The 20,064-nt window shown below is 44.9% G+C and overlaps 1 protein-coding gene across 2 annotated transcripts in view; it reads left to right on the forward strand.

The window, feature by feature from the left end:
- zgc:171844 (uncharacterized protein LOC100151763 homolog) overlaps window positions 1–20,064 on the forward strand; it is a 117,716-nt gene that overhangs the window by 30,578 nt on the left and 67,074 nt on the right. For both annotated transcript variants that reach the window (XM_038777338.1, XM_038777337.1), the window contains exon 2: window positions 6,049–6,169. In XM_038777338.1, the coding sequence (XP_038633266.1) occupies window positions 6,066–6,169 (104 nt within the window). In that variant the 5' untranslated portion in view covers window positions 6,049–6,065. The remainder of the gene's footprint in view (window positions 1–6,048; window positions 6,170–20,064) is intronic.

The following is a 20,064-nucleotide window of genomic DNA, read 5'->3' on the forward strand; positions in this document are numbered from 1 at the left end:
TTCTCCCTGTGCCTGCGTGGGTTTCCTCCAGGTGCTCCGGTTTCCTTCAAAAAGTTCCGAAAGATGTGCTGTTCGGTATTGGATATTCTGAATTCTCCCTCAGTGTACCCGAGCAGGCGCCGGAATGTGGCGACTAGGGGTTTTTCACAGTAACTTCATTGCAGTGTGAATGCAAGCCTACTTGTGACAATAAAGATTATTATTATTAATTACTTAAGCTGAAACCATCATTACCTCTATTACCTCTAAACACGACTATTCCAACACAGCTGGCTACTCTCTCACATTCTGCTTTCTGTAAACCTGAGGTCACTCAAAACCCTGCTGCTCGTGTCTAAACTTGCACAAATCCCATTCCTCTGTCACCCAGTGCTTCCTGACCATTGTTAGCTCCTGATCAAGCAACACCTTGAATTTTAAATTCTCATCCTTTTTTTCAGATCCGCCCATGGCCTTACTCCCCCCATCTCTGTAATCTCCTCAACCCTCTGATGTATCTGTGTTCCTCTAATTCTGGCCTCTTGAGCATCCCCAAATATAATTGCTTCACCAGTGGTGACCACATCTCAGTTGGCGAGGCTGCAATCTCTGGAATTCTTTCCCTACACCTCTCTGCCTCTGTACCACACTTTCCTCCTTAAAGACACTTCTAAAAACCTATCTCTTTGACCAAGCTTTTGGTCATCAGACCTTATATTTTCTAATATACCTCGGTGTCATACTTTTAAAATAAATTTAGAGTACCCAATTCTTTTTTTCCAATTCAGGGGCAATTTAGCATGGCCAAACCACCGACCCTGCACATCTTTGGGTTGTGGGGGTGAAATCATCGCAAACACGGGGAGAATGTGCAAACTCCACACGGACAGTGACCCGGAGCCGGGATCGAACCTGGGATCTCGGCGCATTAGGCAGCCGTGCAAACCCCTGCGCCACTGTGCTGCCCACATACTTTGTTTTATCATACTGCCGGGAAGCTCCTTGGGAGATTTCATTACATTAACCTGCTATATAAATACAAGTTGTTACTGTACACATTACACTTCATTATTTCCAAAAGTTCCTGCAGATTATTTTTGTCACATACAAGGTCACCCGGGGCAATGCTCAGAATTCTTCTTCATTACCTCTTCGGACAGAGTGTAGAGAAAGGGGACTGGACCAACATTTTTCCAAAGCATAGAACCAGTGGAAAAAAGTAAATGGAGAATATCCGTAGGGTTATCCACTGTATGGATCTGAAATTAATTTCTTTTAATTCATTCATACGATGTGTGCTTCGCTGGCTAGGCCAGTATTTATTGCTGATCCTTAATTGCCCTTGATAAGGTGGTGAGTCAATTCCTTAAAACGCTGCACTCCTGTGGTTTATGTACACCCACAGCGCTGTTAGGGTGGAAGTTCCGGGTTTTGATCCAGAAACAGTGAAGGAATGGTGATATAGTTCCAAGTCAGGATGGTGAGTGTGTGGTGGTTTTAAAATTAAGTCTGCAGAGGTTCAAACAAATGAAGAGCTTTAGTCAGGAGATGTCAACACCATAGACTGCTATGTTACATTGCCCGTTTGCTCGTACAAATAGCTGGTCACACGATCGATCTCTTAAAATGCATCATTTCCACTGCAAGGCTGCAAGTGAGGAAACACTAGAATTTCCATGAACACACAACGTTTTCCTCCCCCATTAAATCAAAGGTCCCTGGCACAACAAACAGTATAACATTAACAATCAATCAATAATAACAGTCAAAATGTCAGATGCTTTGCAGAGCGTTGTTCTCTGTGTGGTTGTTGGCGAATCTCAGGCATCTGCCTTTTAGTGCTTGCTGCAACTTCTGGTGTCTTTGGCTTGGTTTGGACATCATCCATGGTCACCTTAACCAGAGTCAACATAAGTGTTCTGAGATTGACTCGATGTCTAGTTTTCAACTGAAATACTGCTTTCTCCAATTGGTTTGATTAGTGTCAGGTTCTCGGGAAGGTCCAGGTCATCTCTTGGCATAGCTTGATTTGGACTCCCTGTCGGTTCTATCTCTGACAGATTGGTTCTTATTGCCAAAAGGTGATCCACATGTCTCCCCTACATTATACTGTCTCGGATTTGCATTGTGTAGGAGACCAGCATGTCTGTGCTAAAATGGTGGCATGTATCTGTTGTATGTTTATGCTTGTTCCCAGGTGGAACATTGCCACTTTAAGAGTTTGATCACATGAAGTACAGATGGCGTCATCAATAGATTGATAGGGCTAACAGTCAGTCCATTCTAGCAGCCTGTGAGAAAACACCTTTTCAATAAAGCTCTTGTTTGTTTGCACCTTTTGTGGTCTGCAAGTCTATCCTTTAAAAATGCCACATGGAAACTGGTGACGAGGAGTTTGGAACAGCGCTGGCAGACTCCAGGAGAAGAAAAGAAATATATAGAAAAATTGTCGATCCATGCGCTGGCATCCGAAAAGGATTAAGAAGCTAAAAAACTTTGTTACTCCAAATCTGTCAACAGAGTGGTGCCGAATAATATCAGGAACCATCGAAAGAACTGAAATTTAAACATTTAAGTGAAAACAGCATCAAAATAAGCTTTCCGCATGATCTTCCTGGAAAGTTCTGGAACAGTGCTCCCTCTACTGTGAGTGGCAAGTAAAGTAACAAATATCTTGCAACAATGATTTGAGAGCTAGGGGAGTTTTGCAATATCCTTTGCAAAACTCGGAAAGGAACAGGTTGAGCTCAGGGTTACCTTGTTGGACAGGATAAAAAAAAGAAGTGAGATAGTGCTAAACATTTTGTGGCACATTTTGTGCTTATGCAAGCATTCTCATAGTAAAAATGGCAGGAATTTATGGTACCTTGGGAACATGTGATGAAAGCACTGAGCTTTGGAGCTGATACACTGAAAGATTCAAATACTTTGTCCAGGCGAACAAAATTGCGGCAGACATAGTCGTTCCAACTTTCCTGAGCATGATGGGGGTGGAACCTTTCAACCTCCTGCAAAGTTTGGTGGAACCAGAAAAACAAGGCTTCAAAATTGGAGATTGTGGTGATTTTACCGGGCCACTTCTCACCGAAAGCTTTGGTCATTGCCAAAAGGTTCAGGTTCCATAGACGTAACAAACAAGATGGTAAATCAATCACACAGTTCATAGCTACTTTAAAGAAATGAGCTGAATACTATGAATTCGGAGATGTCTTGAACGACACCATGAGAGACAGACTACTCCGTGGGTTAAGAAGTGGAGCGATCCAAAAATGCCATTTTTAATCACAATTCCTGTATTTTTCAACTTTGCACCAGCAGCCTGCTTCTGGGTACCCAGTTTTTGCAATTTCGAACCTGTGTCGTGTTTGGGTCTCAGCAGACATTTAATGGATTTTGTGCTGGAGCTTAATTGTTGGGCTTCCTTAGCTGATAATTCCATAGAGATTGCAACTTCTAAAGTCTCCTTTGGGTTTAACTACTATTTGGCATCACGCACTTGCGTTATTTCATCGTGCCATGGATCAGGTTCTAAGCAGACTAGGAGGACTCCAGTGCTACTTAGATAATATCTTAGTTGCGGGAAAGAATGAAGAAGAGCATCTTCAAAATCTACACTTCAGAGACAAGAAGATTACGGACTATGAGTACGGAGGGATAAACGTGCATTTTTCAAATCTTCTATCAAATACCTGGGGCATGTCGTAGATGCAGAAGAACTGCACAAATCACTTTCAAAAGTAAAAACTATACTGAGTCACCTACACCTCAAAACATAACTCAACTTTGTTTCTGCGAGATCGAGCGTGGCCCCTTCTAAAAGTTGCTGGCGTATGAGGTCCGACCCAATCCCCGTAACAAAAGCGTCCCGCATAAGGAGGTTAGAATGTTCAGTGGCTGTAACGGCCTGACAGTCACAGTCCCAGACTAGTGGGATTAGGGCCCGCCAGAAGTCTTCTATGGACTCACCAGGGAGTTGAGAGCGAGTGGCGAGTACGTGCCTGGTGAAGAGCGTGTTCGTCTTCTGGGCGTAATTTTCTTTAAGTAGCGTCATGGCTTTGGCGTAGTTTGGCACATCCTGTATCAGCGGAAAGACATTGGAGCTCAACCTCGAGTACAGTATCTGTATTTTCTGAGCCTCCGGAACAGGGCTTGGCGCCGAGTTGATGTATGCCTCGAAACAAGCTAGCCATGCTGAAAGTCCTTTTTGGCGTCGCTTGATTGCGGATCCAGCTGCAGGCGATCAGGCTTGATACGGAGGTCCGTCTTCTGAAAATCTTAGAGCAATAAATTGATGCACGATCAACTGCACAAAGACGATAGTTGAACACAACTGAGGCTTTATTGCTCTAAGATGTGTGGCCTCCCACAGCAGCTGGCAAAATGGCTGCTGGACGGAGGACACACACATTTATACTCCGCCTACTGGGTGGAGCCAGCAGGCAGGGACTACCGTCGTAACTGTCGTACAGGTCCTACCATACATCACCTAATATAGGTCAACAGTGGTTTACCACACACAGTTGGATCATTGAATCAAGTGTCTAATCAAATGCTCACCACAAAACTCAAAAGCTTGATTTCTTTATGATAGTTTTATTCATTTAATCATTATATTGTGACTATTATCCAGTGTACAGAACATTCAGAAAACATGGATTTAATATAAATAATTGGCAACTTGCCATTTTGTGTGACTACTCAATATTTTTTTTCTAAACCATTTTATTGAGGTATTTATGGTTTTACAACAATAACAAAATAAACAATGCACATGAATTTATAAATATAGTGCAAAAGCCGGCTTCCTCCCTTACAGGTCCCACCTTTACTAACTTCCTACTCTAAACTAAGCTAACCCTCAGGCCCCCCCCCCCCCCCCCCCCCCCCCCCCACCTTCTGCTGACGGTTAATTTTCCGCAAAGAAGTCGACGAACGGCTGCCACCTCCGGGCAAACGCTAACAGTGACTCTCTCAAGGCGAACTTGATTTTCTCCAGGCAGAGAAAGCTAGCCATGTCAGTTAGCCAGGTCTCTGTCGTCGGGGGCTTTGGATTCCTCCATGCCAATAGAATCCGACTCTGGGCTACGGGGGCAGCAAGGTAGCATTGTGGATAGCACAATTGCTTCACAGCTCCAGGGTCGCTTCCGGCTTGGTTCACTGTCTGTGCGGAGTCTGCACATCCTCCCCGTGTGTGCGTGGGTTTCCTCCGGGTGCTCCGGTTTCCTCACACAGTCCAAAGATCTGCAGGTTAGGTGGATTGGCCATGATAAATTGCCCTTAGTGTCCAAAATTGCCCTTAACGTTGGGTGGGGTTACTGGGTTATGGGGATAGGGTGGAGGTGTTGACCTTGGGTAGGGTGCTCTTTCCAAGAGCCAGTGCAGACTCGATGGGCCGAACGGCCTCCTTCTGCACTGTAAATTCTATGAATTCAATGAAACCAGGGAAGCAAAGGCCAGAACGTCTGCCTCTTTCTCCTCCTGGATTCCCGGGTCTTCCGACACACTGAAAATCGCCACCTCTGGACTCATTGCCACCTTTGTTTTGAACACCTTGGACATGACATCTGCAAACCCCTGCCAGAATCCCCTAAGCTTTGTGCATGCCCAGAACATATGGACATGGTTCGCTGGCCCTCCCGCACACCTTGCGCACCTATATTCTACCCCAAAGAACGTGACTACTGAATATTTAGCTTTTTAAATATGTTTCAAGTGAAATTTAGCTTTTAGCATCTGAGTTTATATTTTGAAACAATGAATTGATTTCTTTGGATTATAAATTATTTGTGCTTTTAATTTTAGTGATGGAATGGTCCAGTGAAACATTTAGAATATTTACCACTAATCATTAAAGACCACTGGTAGAAAGATACGTAAAAAGCAAACATTTTTACATTCCACCTACCCTTTCCCCTGCGAGTTTGAAGGTTATTTTCTATCTTGTTTGTGTTATACAATATCATTTTCCCAGAAATCTGAATTCAAAAGTATTGGTATAGTTATTTCTAAAAGACAGTGTAATTCAAATGTGAAAATCATTCACTGCTATTGCCTTCATTTGCATTGCAGAGACCGATATTGTATCAATGGCTGATTCTACCACAACAGTGGATGACATTGAAGATGAACTTTTCAAAATTGAAAGGATAAGAGATATACTGGTTAGAAGAGAATCTGAACTCCGATACATGTGAGTCTGAATTTTCCCTTGTCATTAATGGCCCTAATATAACTTCACCTTGGTGTAATAATAAGCTTTGGATTCCTTTATATTTGATTGTAATTATGCTAAGATAATGATGCATTTTATCCACATTGTATGAAGTAATTTCCTTTCTATCTATTGACTTTTTCTGAACAACATTTCACAAAATGCACTACATTTAAAACTTTGTACCCGTGGGGCTAGTTCGGTCCCGTCATGTTATTAACAAACCACGTAGCTGACCTATTAGCAGATGCTATTTGACTCCATCTGCTGCCTCAGTATATAACAAGAATACATTCTGCAAACAAGCACTTCATGCGCCTTCTAATCATCTTAGAGTCATCAGGAAAGGCCTGGTTTCAGCCACCTTCTGGATGCATACTCAACTGAGGCACTCGGAGGGTAGAGCCGGGGAACAGTGTCAGAGAGCAAAAGGGGAGCGTGGATAAGGATGGAGTGCATTAAATTTTGGAGGGAAAACAAAAATTGCTTTGAATTGAATAACCTGATTGCTCACCCGCCCATTGCAAATTTAGTTGGTTTATCTTTAAACATTAGCAAATCCATGAAGTATTTGCTGCCAAGTTCATTAAAAATGTGTTTTGAGTAAGTTGCATGTATTTTAGGAAATGTATTATATCTGATTAATATAATTGTGATATCCCTCAAGAGGACCACAGGGGATCACTCTTTGTGGGCTTCGTAAGTAAGAGTTCCCCATGGTGAGCAGGCGGAGGCCCACCCAGCAGGGACTTTTTAGTGGGACCTTTAAATGTAGCTCCCATACCTGGTCACGCAGTTCCAGATAGTCCTGGGCTGGGACGTTTGTTTTGTGAGCTGCGGTAGTATTTCAGTTTCAAATAAATCAGCTTTGCCTTTCACTCCGCATCATCTGGATTTATTACATTGGTGACTTTTTGAAACTCCGGTAAGAAACAAAGCAAAAAGAAAAACCCGTAAATGCCCTTGTTTGGAAAGCATGAGCCTTATGATGACAGACATAAAGTCATTCTTTCAACAGCATGCAGGACCCCAACGTTCAACATTATTAAGAGTTTAACTTATTCTGCAACCCCTGTCACTAAAATGTTTGACGAGCTTGCTGGTCTCGTAAGGAACCATTACGATCCAAAGCCGTCTGTGATCCTCTAACCTCACGGATTCAACATGGCTGGGAAAGCCATTGGGGAACACGTGACAAAATTCCTAGCTAGATTCAGGAAGCTGGTCGAATACTGCAAGTTTGGCCCACCCCTGACCAAGGTGCTATGTGACGGTTAGTGTGTGGGATCAATAATGTTGCGATGCAAAAACAAATTGTTGGCAGAACCCACTCTAGACCTCAAAAGGGTTATAGAATTAGCACTAACCTTGGAGAATGCTGAATAGAGGCCCAAGAACAAACAGTAGCATTCTCAGGCTGGTGGGGGGAGGACCCTCATACAGAAAAGCCAGCATTCCCAGTGAGGATCCCCACATGTCTCACCCACCACCAGCTCAACTTTCAGCAAGGACATTCTGGCATCTCAAAAGACAGCTGGCTAAGCCTCCCGAGAGGACTACAAGTGTCAGTCGCAAGGCTGCTGCAAGTGTGGCCAAAGGACATGATCCAGGCAAGGCTGCCAGAATCATCAGTTCATGTGCCGCCCAGGCCAGAAGCCAAAGCCACCTTAGGGCTGGGTCTTGCAAGTCTATTAGCCTATAGAGGTAAACTGCATCATCACCCCTAAGGTTTACCAGATAAAAATAACAGGCTTGGTCAACGGCCATTTCCTAGAAATAGAAATAGATATGGAGCTGCCTTCCCCATCATCAGGGAACATACCTTCTGGCATCTCCGGTTGGGTATCTTGCCGTAGGCCTGTGAGACATTAGGACCAAGTTTGCGACATATATAGAGGAACCTTTGAAGATTATGGGGACCACTATCACCCTGGTTACCAATGGGCAGCAGTTGGTCCGACTCCCGCTCATAGTTGTACTAGGACCAAGACCTAGCCACTTTGTGCAGACAATGGCTCCAGGAGATTCGCCTGGACTGACAGAACTGGTGTTGCTCGTTATGCTTTCCCTTAATTTGCTCTGTTATAATTACCTTTGCTCAAGAGTCGCCAGGTATCTTTCTGATACCACCACAAGGTTCAATGCCGATTACAATGGGATGAGAGAGAACTAGCTAAGGTAGACTGGGAACAAAGACTTTATGGTGGAACAGTTGAGGAACAGCGGAGAACCTTCCAAGCGATTTTTCACAGTGCTCAGCAAAGGTTTATACCAACAAAACGGAAGGTCGGTAGAAAGAGGGAAAATCGACCGTGGATATCTAAGGAAATAAGGGAGAGTATCAAATTGAAGGAAAAAGCATATAAAGTGACAAAGATTGGTGGGAGACTAGAGGACTTGGAAATCTTTAGGGGGCAATGAAAGCTACTAAAAAAGCTATAAAGAAGAGTAAGATAGAGTATGAGAGTAAACTTGCTCAGAATATAAAAACAGACAGTAAAAGTTTTTACAAATATATAACACAAAAAAGAGTGGCTAAGGTAAATATTGGTCCTTTAGACTAGAGGATGAGAAAGGAGTTTAATAATGGGAGATGAGGAAATGGCTGAGGAACTGAACAGGTGTTTTGGGCCGGTCTTCACAGTGGAAGACACAAATAACATGCCGGCGACTGATAGAAATGAGGCTATGACAGGTAAGGACCTTGAGAGGATTGTTATCACTAAGTGATGGGCAAGCTAATGGGGCTAAAGGTAGACAAGTCTCCTGGCCCTGATGGAATGCATCCCAGAAAACCTTTGACAAGGTGCCACACAAAAGGTTGCTGCATAAGTTATAGATGCATGGCATTAACGGTAAAGTAGTAGCATGGATAGAGGATTGGTTAATTAATAGAAAGCAAAGAGTGGGGATTAATGGGTGTTTCTCTGGTTGGCAATCAGTAGCTAGTGGTGTCCCTCAGGGATCCGTGTTGGACCCACAATTGTTCACAATTTACATAGATGATTTGGAGTTGGGGACCAAGGGCAATGTGTCCAAGTTTGCAGATGACACTAAGATGAGTGGTAAAGCGAAAAGTGCAGAGGATACTGGAAGTCTGCAGAGGGATTTGGATAGGTTAAGTGAATGGGCTAGGGTCTGGCAGATGGAATACAATGTTGACAAATGTGAGGTTATCCATTTTGGTAGGAATAACAGCAAACGGGATTATTATTTAAACAACAAAATATTAAAGCATGCCGCTGTGCAGAGAGACCTGGGTGTGCTAGTGCATGAGTCACAGAAAGTTGGTTTACAGGTGCAACAGGTGATTAAGAAGGCAAATGGAATTTTGTCCTTCATTGCTAGAGGGATGGACTTTAAGACTAGGGAGGTTATGTTCCAATTCTATAAGGTGTTAGTGAGGCCACACCTGGAGTATTGTGTTCAGTTTTGGTCTCCTTACTTGAGAAAGGACATACTGGCACTGGAGGGTGTGCAGAGGAGATTCACTAGGTTAATTTCAGAGCTGAAGGAGTTGGATTATGAGGAGAGGTTGAGTAGACTGGGACTGTACTCGTTGGAATTTAGAAGGACGAGGGGGGATCTTATAGAAACATTTAAAATTATGAAGGGAATAAATAGGATAGATGCGGGCAGGTTTTTCCACTGGCGGGTGAAAGCAGAACTAGGGGACATAGCCTCAAAATAAGGGGAAGTAGATTTAGGACTGAGTTTAGGAGGAACTTCTTCACCCAAAGGGTTGTGAATCTATGGAATTCCTTGCCCAGTGAAGCAGTTGAGGCTCCTTCATTAAATGTTTTTAAGGTAAAGATAGACAGTTTTTTGAAGAATAAAGGGATTAAGGGTTATGGTGTTCAGGCCGGAAAGTGGAGCTGAGTCCACAAAAGATCAGCCATGATCTCATTGAATAGCGGAGCAGGCTCGAGGGGCCTGATGGCCCACTCCTGCTCCTAGTTCTTATGTTCTTATGTTCTTATGAATACTGATCAATGACTCGATACACCAGTTAGTAAGTTTGAAATCAATGCACATTTATTTACACACACAGTCAATTATTACTCATGCATAAACTCTACCCGCTAAACTACAACTACTACTAAAAGCCTATACTTAGCTTCGGGGGGCCCACTCAGTCAGAGGAACAATGGCCGTTGTCCGGTTCTGATATTGCTGGCTTCGAACTGGTGTAGAATAGTAGCTAGGAGCGTCTATCTCATAGTGTGTGTTGACCTTAGACTTACTTGGCTGGTGCTTGGCGGGCCTCTTGTCGCTGAGAGCCAAATGGCAAGGTGAAGGTGACGAAGAGGAGGAGTAAGAGTAAGAGAGGGAACTGACCTTGGGGATTCTGTTTTATGGCCCCAGGGTTTCGCACCCTTCTGGGCGGACCCTGGACTTGGTCCCAATTAATTGGACCATGTCCCAATCGTTTGTATCGATTCTCTCCAATAACGGGGTCGTTCCCTGATTGTTGGGCGGGTTCTAGGTAACCATTGGCCTGCCTTTGTTTTAACCTCCACTGGCGCCAGGGAGTCTGTCCTGGTACCGATTGCTTCAAAGGTTCTTTTTGTCCCTGGAGATAGCTCATTACTACGCTAATGGCTTGTAGTTTCAGTTCTGTCTGGGTTCTGCAAGTTCCAATCCACAGGAAACCTTGCACCTGCTTGTTTTTCCCTGCACTCTTTGCGAGTATCCATTTTGGAATCGGGACGTGGCGACCCCAGGTGGCTACACTGGTGGACTATACAATGTTATTGGCAAATACCCCAAGGTATTCCAAGAAGGCCTTCGTAGGAAAAAGGGAGAAAGGGCAAAGATTTATGTGTACCCTGACACCCTACCCAAATATTTCAGTGCACAGCCAGTCTCTTATGCATTACTCACTAAAGTAGAGACTGAACTAGAATGGATAGAGAACCTCGGAATAATACGGCCAGTACAGTTCGCAGAGTGGGCTGCACCAGTTGGCCCCATCCTCATGCCCAGCAAGTCAGTCCATCTTTACGGGGACACTAAATTAACGGTTAATAAAGCCTCACGTTTAGATCGGTACCCCATGCCATGCATAGATCTATATGCTAAACTGGCAGGGGGTCAAACCTTCACCGAATTAGATATGAACCATGCTTACCTCCAGCTAGAACGAGTCATCCAGGAAGTACATGACGAATTACACTCGTAGTGTTTATGTGAATATACACGTCTGCTCTTCGGAGTCTTGCCGGCATGTGCCATTTTTCAACGTGATGGAGAACATTCTCCAAGGGCTACGCAAGTTGGCAGTATACTTAGATAACATACTAATCACAGGTGCCATGGAAAAATCGCACCCAGCAAACCAGGAGGAGGCTTTGAGATGATTTCCTAATGCAGGTTCCCAACTCAAATGAGAAAAATGTGTGTTCCAGGTGGGTGAAGTGATTGACCTTGAGCACCGAGCCGCTAAGAAATGGCTACACCCCGTGAAGGTTAAAGTTAAGACCATCAGAGAGGCACCGATCCTGCGAAATATGACAGAATTAAAATCTTTCCTATGCCTCGTAAACTACTACGGAAAATTTATCCAAAAAGACCACTTTATTGTCACTCCTGCAAACATTGTTAAAAAAACAGCAGAGGTGGTCGTGGCAGGTGTAGCAGGATGAAGCCTTCGCGAAGGTGAAGCAGCAATTATTATCATCAAACATTCTGGCTGATTATGACCCCAAGAGAGAACTGATATTTACACGTCATGCCTCTCCATATGGAATAGGGGCAGTCCTTTCTCATCGATAGGACGGTGGCACAGAGAGACCTATAGTTTATGGATCTAGAACCTTGGTAGAACGGGAAAGACGCTATTCTCAGATTGAAAAGGAAGGATTGGCAGTTATTTTTGGGTGAAGACATTTGCCCATATGTCTACAGCCGACATTTCACAATCATAACAGAAACATAAGCCCCTGCTGGGACTTTTCAAAGATGATGAAGAGACCCCCCCCCCCCCCCCCCCCCCCCCCCGGGCCATTGGGCAGCATGGTAGCACAAGTGGATATAGCACTGTGGCTTCACAGATCCAAGGTCCCAGGTTCGATTCCCTGCTGGGTCACTGTCTGTGCGGAGTTTGCATGTTCTCCCCGTATCTGCGTGGGTTTCCTCCGGGTGCTCCGGTTTCCTCCCTCAGTCCAAAGACATGCAGGTTAGGTGGATTGGCCATGATAAATTGCCATTAGTGACCAAAAAGATTAGAAGGAGTTATTGGGTTATGGGGACAGGGTGGAAGTGAGAGCTTAAGTGGGTGGGTGCAGACTCGATGAGCCGAATGGCCTCCTCCTGCACTTTATGTTCTATGTTCATTGCCTCAACTCGGATATAGGGTTGGAGTAATTGTTAGCAGCCTTCCGAATACTCTCTTGAGCACTGCCCAGAAACACACATAGCCAACTGGATGCCCTGAGTTGCCTCCCGTTGCCCACAAGCTTGGCCCCACTGCCGGCATTGGAAGAAATCATCATGACTTTGAACTTCCTGGATACCTTGCCAGTATCCATGAAGCAGATTCAAGCATGGGCCCAGAAGGAACCAGCATTGGTAAAATTGCATCATATGATCCTCAGTGGCAGAATCCGAGGACTCCCCACAGATGACTTGAAGCCCTTCCTCACTAAATCACAAGTGCTAAGTGTAGAAGATGGCATCATCCTGTGGGGAGTCCGAGTCATTATCTCCCATTCAAATCGACACCCAATCTTGAAAGAATTACACAATGAACACCCCAGGATATCTAGGAAGGCCTTTGACATGGTGGCACATAGGAGACTGTTAAATAAGTTAAAAGCCCATGGTGTTAAGGGTAAAGTCCTGGCATGGATAGAGGACTGGCTGATTGGCAGCAGGCAGAGAGTGGGGATAAAGGGGTTGTTTCCAGGATGGCAGCCGGTGACTAGTGGTGTGCCTCAGGGGTCTGTGCTGGGATCACAACTTTTCACAAGATACATTAATGAACTGGAAGAAGGAACTGAAGGCACTGTTGCTAAGCCTGCAGATGATACAAAGATCTGTAGAGGGACAGGTAGTATTGAGGAAGCAAGGAGGCTGCAGAGGATTTGGACAAGCTAGGAGAGTGGGCAATGAAGTTGCAAATGAAATACAATGTGGAAAAGTGTGAGGTTATGCGCTTTGGAAGGAGGAATTTAGGCATAGACTATTTCCTAAATGGGGAAATGCTGAGGAAATCAGAAGCACAAAGAGATTTGAGAGTCCTTGTTCACGATTCTCTTGAGGGTAACATGCAGGTTCAGTCGGCAGTTAAAAAGGCAAATGCAATGTTACCATTCATGTCAAAAGGGCTAGAATACAAGACCAGGGATGTACTTCTGAGGCTGTGTAAGGCTCTGGTCAGACACCATTTGGAGTATTGTGAGCAGTTTTGGGCCCCGTATCTAAGGAAGGATGTGCTGGTCTTGGAATGGGTCCAGAGGAAGTTTACAAGAATGATCTCTGGAATGAAGAACTTGTTGTATGAGGAATGGTTGAGGACTCTGGGTCTGTACTCATTGGAGTTTAGAAGGATGAGGGGGGATCTTATTGAAACTTACAGGATACTGCAAGGCCTGGATAGAGTGGAGAAAATGTTTCCACTTGTAGGAGAAACTAGAACCAGAGGACAACATCTCAGACTAAAGGGGCGATCCTTTAAAACAGAGACGAGGAGGAATTTCTTCAGCCAGAAGGTGGTGAATCTGTGGAACTCCTTGCCGTAGAAAGCTGTGGAGGCCAAATCACTGAGCGTATTTAAGACAGTGATAGATAGGTTCTTGATTAATAAGGGGATCAGGAGTTATGGGGAGAAGGCAGGAGAATGGGTATGAGAAAATATCAGCAGAGCAGACTCGATGGGCCGAGTGGCCTAATTCTGCTCTTATGTTTTACGGTCTTATGGTCTTATGATGGAAATGCACGCAATGTCTGGTGATGTGGGTTCGATACAGACATTGAGAATCTGGTGAAGCAGCGTACCTTGTGCCAGAAGACCCAGAAGCTCCCACCTTGGGCCTCTTTGCACCCATGGGAATGGTCAGGAAGACCACGGGCACACAGGTGTACAAGGACTTTGCTGGCCCATTCTTGCATCGATGTTCTTCATAATGGTCGATGTCCACTTGAAATGGTTAGAAGTACATTGTATGTCATCCGTGACTTCTCATGCAACAATAGAAAAACTCTGGTAAAGATTCTGTACCCATAGCATATCAGAGGTTCTCTTATGTGATAAATGATTTCCCCCCCTTTACCAGTGGAGAATTTCAGGCATTCATGAAGTCGAACAGCATTAAACACATCCGAATGACACATCCGAATCCATCCAACGGCAGTTCAAACATTCAAAACCAGAATAAAGGAACAACCTGCTGGTTCCCTAGATATGAAATTATTATTGCATTATTGCCTTGGTTTAAAAACTACTTACTTGAGATAGAACCTTGGAGCCTTTAGCAATGTACAGATGGATTGGACAAGAGCAGCAGTTACAATAGTCCTTCCATTTGTGTGTGTAATTGTTGTGCTGCTGCCACCATATGTTCTATTCAAGGACATTTATCCTTGACTGTGCAATAAAATGATTGGGTATGCTTTCACACAATATAACACAGGCACCATTTGGTAGAATGGAGAATAGGCAAGGATTAGTCGTTCAATCTGAAAGGTCAAATTTTTTAAATGTTGGAATGAATTGTGTTCCAAAAATCTCTTTTAAGATCAAACTGTGGTTTAAATTTCACAGGAGACATATTTTGATATAAATGCTAGGAGCCTCCACTGCTGTCATTGGCAAACCTCTGGGATCGGGGAGTTGTTGCCTCATTAATGTTAGTCATGGTAGTTGGCCAGCATCACCAGAGTTTCATCTGGGCACACTACCTTCTAAGAGCCAGTGTAAAATCCAGTCAATGCCATTGGACGTGGAAGTAGTGCTGGATATTTCTCAGAAAGATCAGAGCTATCTATATGTTCCCTGCACTTGCACATTTGCGAGCTGCTGAAATTTACCTGGGCTAAAGTTAGAGCCCTCTTTATTCGTCCTAATACCAGAACATGTTGCATAAAATAAGATGCCTTAATTGAATTGAAGTTGTAACTGAAAATATTTCTTTCTATATCCACACTTGGGTGGGCCAATGTGTGTTCTGGTGGCTTCTGATAATCCTAATCCCTGGAACTGGTCAAGTAGAATTTCTGTGGTAAATTGTTGCCAGTCAGATAATGTTTCAAAAGTAGATGGAATGCTACCTGTTTCCTTCATTTATATATGAACCATTGTGTATCCACCATAGAATCATGAAAGCATGGTGCTGTAGCACCGAGGTGCATTAATCTATTTGCTTTGAGGTTGGGGTTGCTTTGATCTCTTTGCTTTGAGGTTCAGGTTGTGCTGATTTCTTTGCTTTGAGGTTGGGGTGTGCTGATCTCTTTGCTTTGAGGTTGGGGTTGCTTTGATCTCTTTGCTTTGAGGTTCGGGTGTGCTGATCTCTTTGCTTTGAGGTTGGGGTGCGCTGACCTCTTCAATTTGAGATTGGGATGTGCTGATCTCTTCAATTTGAGGTTGGGATGAGCTGATCTCTTCACTGCCTACTATTTTGGAGCTCAAGTTTCTTCTCCTTCAGCTCTTTAATGCTTTTCCACTACTGTTCCCGTTGTCCTCCTTATCCCCCCCTGATCTGAAGTGAAGTAGCTGCTGTTGTCCACTTCAGATGACAGTCATCTCATGGTCACTTCTTGTTATCATTGCACCTCCTCCTCATTGTCTCCTATCAGCTGCCACTCAGCCCATTGTCCCTCTTGTAGCTCCTGCTCCATTGATTTGGTCCCTGAAGGGTAGGAATCTTGGGGGTAATGGGCTGGTGTTTGGCAATTAATTTCCGCACACTTTGCCCCACCCTATGTTTGTCTTTGTCCAATTCTTCTGACTGGGGGCGTGGTGACTGGATGGTTGCAAGTCTACTTCACAGTGACCAACTTTTGTGTTCTGTCTGTTTCCCTTTGCTTGGTTTTTGCCACCAATACATTATTGAGCAGCGTTTTAGACTGGCCTTATAAAGGTGGCCTGCTCCATTTCGGTTTGCTTGCAGTCCTTTGCCCGATGATCTTCCTGCTGTTCTTGCATATGATGGCACTGCAGTTGGCTGCAAAGTTGCCAGGTTCACCAAAGGTACAACCTCTGGGCTGGCCAGTGTGACGAAGTAGACCCAACCTCTCCTGAAAGTGATGCCAAAGGGAGTGTAGAGGTTGGCTCCCTTGCCAGCCGCCTTTAAGCTCACCTTGACCTGCAATATCCTGGTTCAAATCCCAAAGGTGCAGCCTCCAATCACCTCGTCACATCTGGCGAGGAAAGTGAGCACACCCACAATAGGAATATGTGGGTTGTACGGATGGATAGTCACCACACTGTTCCATTGTGACAGTAGTGTAAACAGTGGCTTTGTTGTGAAGCTTTTCAGCTCTGCTCGGTTTTTTTCCTCCCTCAAACATCTTGTGAAATTTCACCCATGCAGTGATGTTCTTGAAGGCCACTTGTAGGTTGAAGTCCAGTACTGGGGAAGTCCTGCAGACAGTACAGCACGGTAGCACAGTGGTTAGCACCGTTACTTCACAGCACCAGGGACCCGGGTTTGATACCCGCTTGGGTCACTGTATGTGCGGAGTCTGCATCTTCTTCCTGTGTCTGTGTGCGTTTCCTCCGGGTGCTCCTGTTTCCTCCCGCAAGTCCCGAAAGATATGGGGCGCGATTCTCCGCCCCCCACGCCGGGTGGGAGAATAGCGGGAGGTCCTCCCGACATTTTTCATGCCCTCCCGCTATTCTCCCCCCCCCCCCCCCACGCCCGACCCACGCCACGAATCGCCACTCGCCGTTTTTTACGGCGAGTGGCAATTCTCCGAGGCCGATGGGCTGAGCGGCCGGTCCTTCATGCCCATTTCACCACGGCAGCAAACACACCTGCTCGCTGCCGTCATGAAACGGGCGCCAGATGCCCGTTTGGGGTAACTAGAGGCCCGATTGGCACGGGAGCACCACGACTGTGCTCGGGAGGGGACAGGCCCGCGATCGGTGCCCACCAATCATCGGGCCAGCGTCCAAACAGACGCAATCTTTCCCCTCCGCCGCTCGGCAAGATCAAGCCGCCACGTCTTGCCGGGCGGCTGAGGAGAAAGACACCAACTGCGCATGCGCGGCTGACGTCATCGGCCACGTCAGCCGCCGTGATGCTTGACGTGCGGCCTTGACGACCGTCGTCAAGGCCGCGCCGCCGTGATGCACGGGGCCGCGCTCCTAGCCCCGCCCGGGGGAGAATCGGCCCCGGAAGTGGCCGAGAAGGCTGCCGTGGGTCACGGCCTGTCCCACGGCAGCCTTTACGATTCTCCGCATTTGCGGAGAATCGCGCCCATGATTGTTAGGTGAATTGGACATTCTGAATTCTCCCTCTGTGTACCCGAACAGTCGCGGATTGTGGATTTTCACAGTAACATCATTGCATGTTAATGTAAGCTTATTTGTGACACTAATAAAGATTATTATTATGTCCATGGCTTTGAATCTGCAGAATTCCAAACCAAAAGGACTGGTCAATGGGTGTACCTCCTTCACTATTTTTTCACCACCACCCTATTGGTCTTACACACCCCACGGTTTGGGGCTTGATTACTGATTATAGCCATCCTTCCGTTTTCCCTGGATAGGCAATCAAGCCCCAACAGAAAGGAAACAACCGTGGTTGAACTCCAAACACCGAAGGGTGATAGGTCAAAGCCTCTGCTGAAACCCTCACAAATAATACAAAATCCAAAAATGTATAAGTGTGTACTCGTCTTGGAAGAAGAACGTTCATGATCATGGCCTCCCGCTAGAGCATCAATATGATATACAAACTAAACATAATTGCAGTTTTGAACAATGGTTCTTTTTATTTTATTCATTTATCCCAGTCTAGGTTTGTTGGTCCTCACCCATCTTTGTTATCTTACATCTGGTGAGCACTCGCGTGAGTAAAAATGTTTTCACCATTAGATTAATTTATTATAGGAAGATAACAAAGAATTATAAAGTATGCAAGTGTCCTCTCAGATTTATTTAACCAAAGTATTTATTTGCTAAACATTGTTCCTCTGATCAGATAATCAAATGTAGTGTTGTTAATAGTTTGGTCTTTTGCATATCTTTCAACCGCAACACATTTAGCAGATCTATGTATATCTTGTAAGATTTAAATTAAATTTTCCGTTTTTCGAGTCCCCATCTAATTCTCTATATTTGAACCTTTATGATCTCTAAATGTTTTCTATAATCAACCTTGAAATATCTTTGCTATGACCCTTTCTTTCAGCTGATTTATTCTTATATTCCTGACTATATCATATTTAAATAGCACTGTCCCATCTGATCCCTCCTAATCGAAACAGTACCAGATAATAGCAAAATAAGTGGGCAGAAATTAGTTTTGCAAGAAATCACTGATCACCAAAATGAAAGAGAGTAATGCGCTCTTTGACACAAAGCAAGTAAAGAGCAATACAGTGCTTCAATTTCACTGGTAAATAAATTGTTTTCAAAGACCAAAATAGTAAATCATTAGCCTTTTTATAAAGTGCTTATAATTAACATATTCAGAATCTGCAACATGCAAGCTCCATGGAGTCCTGCCTAACTGCAGTAACTTTGACATGTGTCATAACAAATTAACTGGAACATCAAGCGCTCCTGTGTAGCTGTATCTGGCCCCAACTGTTTTTACATCTCAGAACTGTCATAATATCCACTCATGTATATAATGAGATGCAGACAGGCAGTGATTGACACATAGAATGACCAATGAACACACAACACAGAACAACCAATCACCAGACAAAACACCACCACTATAAAGCCCACAGGGCATTAAGTCTCCTGCTCTTTTCGGGACCCAGTCACTGAGACAGTCAGAGTGCACAAGTCAGTGGACATTATTGCCATGTGGTAGCTAGTAAGTCTGGTCGAGCCAGTAAGAGGTCGTCAGTAGGATTAGTAGAGTGTCAACCCACAGCTGAACATGTACAGCCGTTCTTAGTTTAAATAAAACCATGTTGGATCATCTCCGGTGTTAGACGTTTGTTTCTAGCTTCCCTGCATCCAGTTGCAGTCAACGTCAACCTAACCCGCCTAACACATCATGATACCAAAGTGCTATTAATCCTGCTGAACGTACCTCGAGTAAATCTGTCTGCAATGACCAGAAAGCGGCCATCCAGCAACATGGACAACATCCAGCCTCCTCCGCAGCTCCGCATCTCCGGCAACCTCGCCGCCAATTGGAAGATCTTCAGGCAAAAGTTCCTCCTGTATATCGAGGCCTCAGACCTCGAGGCAGCATCGGATGCAAGGAAGATTGCGCTATTCCTCTCGACCGCGGGGGATCACGCCATCCATATCTACAACTCGCTTACGTTTGCCGATGGCGAAGACAAGACGAAGTTTAAAACGGTCCTGCTAAAATTCGACAGCCACTGCGACATTGAAGTGAATGAGAGCTTTGAACGGTACATCTTCCAACAGAGACTTCAGGGTCAGGATGAACCTTTTCAGTCCTTCCTGACCCAGCTCTGCATCCTGGTGCAGACATGTAATTACGGCTCCGCGGCTGATTCCATGATCCAGGATCAGATCGTTTTCGGGGTCCACTCCGATTCCCTGAGGCAGCAGCTCCTCAAAATAAAACAGCTAACTCTCTCTGTCGCTATTGAGACGTGCGTAGTCCATGAGCATGCCAAGAATCGTTACTCCTATATCAGGGCGGCGGAAACTGCAAAACTGGCCTCCCATGAGGCAGAACGGGTGCAGGCTATTGAAAAAATGCAAGGCCTGA

This window comes from Scyliorhinus canicula, chromosome 18, assembly GCF_902713615.1.
Source record: "Scyliorhinus canicula chromosome 18, sScyCan1.1, whole genome shotgun sequence".
NCBI classification, from domain to species: Eukaryota; Metazoa; Chordata; class Chondrichthyes; order Carcharhiniformes; family Scyliorhinidae; genus Scyliorhinus; species Scyliorhinus canicula.